The 6554-nt window shown below is 58.5% G+C and overlaps 1 protein-coding gene across 1 annotated transcript in view; it reads left to right on the top strand.

Moving 5' to 3' along the window:
* LAT2 (linker for activation of T cells family, member 2) overlaps window positions 1–6554 on the top strand; it is a 56923-nt gene that overhangs the window by 42769 nt on the left and 7600 nt on the right. Inside the window, exons 3-10 of the mRNA XM_011995237.1 lie at window positions 274–462; window positions 1408–1530; window positions 2297–2336; window positions 4993–5036; window positions 5214–5262; window positions 5470–5507; window positions 5832–5867; window positions 5953–5983. Of these exons, the coding sequence (XP_011850627.1) occupies window positions 1437–1530; window positions 2297–2336; window positions 4993–5036; window positions 5214–5262; window positions 5470–5507; window positions 5832–5867; window positions 5953–5983 (332 nt within the window). The 5' untranslated portion in view covers window positions 274–462; window positions 1408–1436. The remainder of the gene's footprint in view (window positions 1–273; window positions 463–1407; window positions 1531–2296; window positions 2337–4992; window positions 5037–5213; window positions 5263–5469; window positions 5508–5831; window positions 5868–5952; window positions 5984–6554) is intronic.

Raw genomic sequence — 6554 nt, forward strand, 5'->3', positions numbered from 1 at the left:
ACAGTGGCGCGATCTTCACTCACTGAAAGCTCTGCCTCCCGGGTTCATGCCATTCTCCTACCTCAGCCTCCTGAGTAGCTGGGACTACAGGTGTCCACCATCATGCCCAGCTAATTTTTTTGTATTTTTAGTAGAGACGGGGGTCTCACCGTGTTACCCAGATGGTCTCGATCTCCTGACCTCGGGATCTGCCCGCGTCGGCCTCCCAAAGTGTTGGGATTACAGGCGTGAGCCACCGTGCCTGGCCTTTTTTGTATTTTTTTTTTTTTGTAGAGACAGAATTTCACCATGTTGCCCAGGCTAGTCTCAAGCTCTTGACCTCAAGCGATCCTCCCTGCCTCAGCTTCCCAAAGTGCTGGGATGAAAGGCGTGAGCCACCGCGCCTGGCCCGGGTCTGTTTCTAGTTGCAACAGCTATTGGAAGCCCATTGGAGCGGGCCACGCTTCCATTCACCAGGCCACGGTGGGTGGTGTGCGTGTGTTTTGCTGAGGCCTGGTCATCACGCCGTGGCTCCAAGGCTGGGACCAGCCACAGACCAAGAAGCCGGCCAGGTGCCAGCCGGGGACTCAGGGCTCCCTCTGAACATCCTGTCTTCAGCCCAGCCTTGGCATCCCAGCCAATTTCATCCCAGCCCCCTGCAGCAGTGTGCTAGGGCCCCATCCCTCTGCGGATCACCTTTCTCCACCTCATGCTGTTGGGCCACCTCCTCCAAGAAGCCTTCCCCAACCTCCCTCCTCCCAGCTCCCACCACAGGCAGAATCTGGGTTTGCAGTTGTTTCAGGAATGGAAGCCCCATTCCCAGGTCCTGGGGGGACCCCAAGGCAGGAGGTAGGCAGAGAGGGGTCCTGGGAAGCATAGAGGAGCCCTGAGTTGCTCCGGGGTGGGCAAGGGCCTCCGGGTGCTTCTGTGTGAGTGGTGGCCACAGACTGTCACCTCCAGGAGCCGGAGGGGGTTTACTGGAGGCAACCCACTGTGGGTTGATGGGCAGAGCCAGGGTTGGGGACAGGACACTGGGGCCTGAATCTCGTCTTTCCACTTAGCAGACGTGAGTTCTCTGGCCTCAGTTTCTCGATTTGTGAAATGCAGTGAACCTCGTCTTCAAAGGGCAGTTGTCTGGATTAAGCGAGGCTGTGTGTAGGGCTGTGTGTGTGCACATGGGGCCGTCTTGTGGGCCACCAGAACCTTCCAGCACTTATCAAGGGTGAAGACGGCCCCTGGGGCAGAGGTGTTGGTTTGGGGTCACATGGGGTGAACGGGACTGGTTCTGTCCCTGCCCAGTGCAGGAGCGGGGAGCGAGGTGGTGTTTCTGCAGCCTGGGCTCCGGTATGAGGTTGTCCGAGCACATGCGGGTGTAGGGTGGGATTCCTGAAAAAGGGGCCCCTTGCTCACGGGCACCTCCCATTTCAGCATCACAGGAGGCAACACCAGGAGCCGACATGAGCTCAGGGACTGAACTGCTGTGGCCCGGAGCAGCGCTGCTGGTGCTGTTGGGCGTGGCAGCCAGCTTGTGTGTGCGCTGCTCACGCCCAGGTAGGCGGGGGTCCCGGGAGCATGATGGGGAGAAGGCGTGGATGGTGGATCTCAGAGACCGTCTCAGGCCCAGACGTGGCTGTGGTCAGAAGGGGTGGTCAGATGAACCTCATGATTAAGCCCTGAACCCCTAAACTGCCCCCTGAAGACAGTGGTGAGGTGCACCTGTGGGCTTTGGCTTTGCCAGGTCAACTGCGATATCGGGCCAGAGAAATTGCCCCAGACAAGGGAGGGGAGGCGAGGTTGCCTGTGGCATCCACTTTTCCAGCCTCTGCTCTTCTAAAAGAGGGTGAACAAATACAGGTTTTGTTGTTGTTGTTGTTGTTGTTTGAGACAGAACCTTGCTCTCCCAGGCTGGAGGGCAGTGGCGTAATCTCGGCTCACTGCAACCTCTGCCTCTCGGGTTCAGGCGATTCTCCTGCCTCAGCCCCCTGAGTGGCTGGGACCACAGGTGCCCGCCACCACACCCGGCTAATTTTTGTGTTTTTAGTAGAGACGGGGTTTCTCCCATGTTGGCCAGGCTGGTCTCGAACTGCTGACCTCAGGTGATCCTCCTGCCTCGGCCTCCCAAAGTGCTGGGATTATAGGAGTGAGCCACCACACCCCGTCCCAAATACTCTTTAATGTCAGGTGGCCGGTGATGATTGACAGTTTGGCCCCCAAGTCCTGTCTGAGTCCTGCTGGGAGACAAGACATGGCGGGGGGTATCTGACCTCATTTCGCAGCTGCTCCCGGACCCTTTGCTAATCCTGGCCTGTTCTTGCAGGTGCAAAGCGGTCAGAGAAAATCTACCAGCAGAGAAGTTTGTGAGTTGCCTCGATGTCCCTAGCCTGGTGTATTCACGTGCCCTGGGCGTGGGCGTCCCCAAGGGAATTCCTGGCACCCCCCCCCCATCCTTCACCCCTTCACTCACACCTCCTCCGTGCCAGGCTCTAGCGGGTTCCTAGCCATCAGAGAAGGGAGAGGAAGTGCCCGGAGGCTGTCCAGGCCCTGCTGCAGCTTGGGTTATGGAGGGCTTTGAGAGGCGGGGATGCCTGGGCTGTGGGGCTAGCTACTCTTCAGCTTTCCTGTGAAACCCTCTAGAAGTCCAGGCATCTGGCCAGGCGCGATGGTTCACGCCTGTAATCCCAGCACTTTGGGAGACCGAGGCAGGTGGATCACCTGAGGTCAGGAGTTCGAGACCAGCCTGGCCAACGTGGTGAAACCCTGTCTCTACTAAAATACAAAAATTAGCCGGGCATAGTGGTGGGTGCCTGTACTCCCAGCTACTCTGGAGGCTGAGGCAGGAGTATCACTTGAACCCAGGAGACGGAGGTTGCAGAGAACTGAGATTGTGCCACTGCACTCTAGCCTGGGCGAAAAAGCGAGATTCCATCTCAGAAAAAAAAAAAAGAAAAAGAAAAAAAGAAAAGAAAAAAAAAAGAAGTCCAGGCACCTGTGTCTTCAGCCTCCCTTTGACCCCAATCCCCCAGGGCTAGTCCGCTCTCCCCCTGCAATGCAAGAGACAGAGACCCCAGCACAGGGTGAAATGTGAACGTTGTTGGAGTCTCCCCTGGGAGAAGCTGCTGGAGCTCTGGAGAGGATGTGGGCAAGTCCCTTGGGGAACCAGGGAAGGACTGTGAGAAAGACCCAGGGAAGGGCAGTGGGTTCGACACTGCAGGCTAGGGCTAAAACCCAAAACAGCCTGGGTACATGGGCAGTAGCCACAGGTGTCCTTTAAGAGAATGACTTGCTGTGGGCCCAGGAGACCTTGGAGGTCCACGTGCACCCCCGAGCAGCCACTCATGACCCACACACGCACGCCACACATCCTTCCTCATTTCCTTTTGCAACTGAAAAACCGCAGTGAGATTTGAAAATAGAATCTTCCCATCCTTGCTCAATGTGGGCCAGGGCTAGACCTTTCTCGGTCTTTCTGGCCACGTGGCTTTCTGGCCTGCCTGCAACCTCCCCCGATGCCCCCCACGCCCTTGACTCCTCGGACACTCCCCCCCTCCCCTCTTCTCTCAGGACCTGCCCACCCCCGGCCCCCCGATTGATCTTAGAGCCACAGATGGTCAGGGCCAGACTCAGGGTCCCCATGTGGGAGGTGGAAGGGGAGCTGTTCGGTCCCCTCCCTGGAATGCCTTTGCCTGCCTCTCCATCTGTCACCTCGGTTGGGCTCAGTCCCACCAGTCTGCATGAAGTGACTGCTGTGAGCACAGGCTCCGTTCCTCTGTTGCTTCTCCCAGGAAGCCACATCTGACTCTTTCCTGTGGATTTAGGGTATCTCTCCTAAATCAGGTCACCCTGAGCCCCAGTCTTCCAGGAGTTTGGAAGGCTGGGCCAGGTACCCATTCTGGTTCAGAGGAGGAGTCACCAAACCTGCTTTAATAATGAGCGAATCCACTCCATCACCTGTAATGGTGGCTTCCATTTTCAAGAGCAGCTCATGGTCCAAGATGGCAGCTGGGGCGCCGGCCCTCATCTCTGCATTCCCAGCAGCAGGAAGAAAGAATGAACAAGGATACAAAGGGTGTCTCCCAGTTGCCAGTGTCCCCCTTTAAAAAGATTTATTGGAAATATCAACAACCTTGGCTTGAATCTCATAGACCAGAGCTTAATCCATGGCCACACTTTGGTGCAAGGAAGGCTAGGAATCGTCTTTTATTTCTTTCTTTATTTATTTAGAGATGGAGTCACATTTACTCTGTTGTTCTGGCTGGAGTGCAGTAGAATGATCTTGGCTCACTGCAACCTCTGCCTCCTGGCTTCAAGTGATGCTCCTGTCTCAGCCTCCCGAGTAGCTGGGAATGCAGGCATGCGACACCATAACCAGCTAATTTACGTATTTTTAGTGGAGACGGGGTTTCTCCATGTTGGTCAGGCTGGTCTTGAACTCCCGACCTCAGGTGATCCGCCTGCCTTGGCCTCCCAAAGCCCTGGGATTACAGGCGTGAGCCACCGCACCGGGCCTCGAGTGTGTGCTTTTTTAAGGAATTGCAAACACTCCTGGGACCAGCAGGTGGGAGGCAGCCTCTTTGTGACTCCTGGCTGAAATGTTTTACCCCAAGTCACTGCTGGATTCCTCATCACCTGCCTTCATTCACCCTCATGCCCCAGAATCTCAGGGCTGCCTCCTCAGCCCTGTCCACAGATCCCTCCTGACCCGTCTCCAGGGGCCTGGGACCCCCCGGCAGGATGTGGCCCTGTTGAGGCCACGTCGGGGATGGGTCTGGCTGAGAGCCGGGCTCTAGCCCAGGACCCTGTGTGAGGGGTGGGCACCCAGTGCACAGAGGGGCCAGAGAATGGGGGTAGCAGGGGGAGCTGTGAGGCCTGAAAGGACAGCGGTTCCTCCCCGCTGTCACCCTGGTCCGTCCCTCTGCTCTCCCGCCTCGTCCCTGCCTGTCCCTCTCTCCTGTCCCTGTGTCCTTGGACTGTGGGAGGCCAGGCCCAGGCTCAGCACAGCCCATGCATTTCCAGGCGTGAGGACCAACAGAGCTTCACAGGGTCCTGGACCTACTCCTGTGAGTCTCCAGGGGCCCCTCCAAGGGCTGGGCTCTGGGTTGGGGGTGTCCCTATCAAGTTCTCTCGGTCCCCATTGCCGTAAGACCATGGCCAGGCCTGATGTGGGGGGATGATGGGGTGAGGGGGCTGGGCTAGCCTGGAGGCCCAGCCAACACCCCACTTCTTGTCCTTTGCAGTGGTCGGGCAGGCATGGCCAGGACCCCTGGAGGACACGGCACCCACAAGGTAGGTCACAGCCCCCCAGGAAGTGACAAGAAGGAAAGTCCTGTAGGTCCCTACCTGGTGAGCCCAGGTCAAGACCTCCCTCCCTCCCTGGGCCCCAGAGCTCCAGGGCTCAGCTATGAAGGCCCCACCAGGGGTATAGGGGATGTATCCTGGGGGGCATCTCCACTACGGCCCCTCCTTCAACCCGCTCCTTCCCCCTCCCTGCAGGAAGGACAAGCTGTTGCGATTCTCCCCAGGCCTGGAGGGTGAGTGGCACAGGGCAGGGACAGGGACAGGCCTAGCCAAGCTGGGACTAAGACAGGCGAACACCCCATGGGACAGGTGTCGTGCGGGGGGAGCTGTGGGGCCAGGCGAGACCTCCCCAGGAGAGACACACAGGCTGGGGTAGGGCGGGCTCCTGGAATCGGCAGGGGGAGGGTGCACACTCGCACATGCCCCACTGAGGGGACAGGGAGCACTGCAAAGGCTCAGACACGGGAAATAGCTCGCCCTGCCTTGGGCTGCAGCGCCCGAGCTGGGTGGAAAGCAGGGGCCAGGGGAGAGAGCGATGAGCTGGGCCTTTCTTCCAGATCCAGCATCTTGCAGGTACCAGAACTTCAGCAAAGGTAGGTGGGCTGCTGGGGAAAGGCGGAGGCCACAGTGGGGGCCACAGCCCATGGGCTCAGGCCCGATTCTCGCCTCCTCCCGCAGGAAGCAGACACGGGTCGGAGGAAGGCTACATGTGAGTGACCTTGGTCCTGTCCCCCTGCCTCACCTCTCCCCCTGCCCCACCTGCCTGCCACAGCCCTGGGCTTCCTGGTCCAGGAACCACCCTCTTGCACTAGAACAAGGCATCCAGGTTCCCCTCCTTCTCCTGACAGGCAGGCACTGGGTGACACTGTTGTCTCTCAGGTGACCCTGGCTTTGTGGGACCGGACTTGGCCCTGCTCTGGGACACAGGGTGTCGGGGTGGGGGATGGAGACTCATTCAGCATCACCCAGTCAAAGACAAGCTACAGGACACCCAGAACCCCTCCAGGGTGTTGCATCATCTCACAGATGGGCAAACTACGGGGACTGGCCTAAGGTCACAAAGCAAGGTGGCTCACCAGGTGCGGTGGTTCATGCCTGCAATCCCGGGACTTTGGGAGGCTGAGGCAGGCAGACCACCTGAGGCCAGGGGTTCAAGACCAGCCTGGCCAACATGGTGAAACCCCGTCTCTACTAAAAATAATTAGCCAGGCGTGGTGGTGCGTGCCTGTAATCCCAGCTACTTGGGAGGCTGAGGCAGGAGAATCGCTTGAACCTGGGAG

This window comes from Mandrillus leucophaeus, unplaced genomic scaffold (genome assembly GCF_000951045.1).
Source record: "Mandrillus leucophaeus isolate KB7577 unplaced genomic scaffold, Mleu.le_1.0 Scaffold479, whole genome shotgun sequence".
NCBI classification, from domain to species: Eukaryota; Metazoa; Chordata; class Mammalia; order Primates; family Cercopithecidae; genus Mandrillus; species Mandrillus leucophaeus.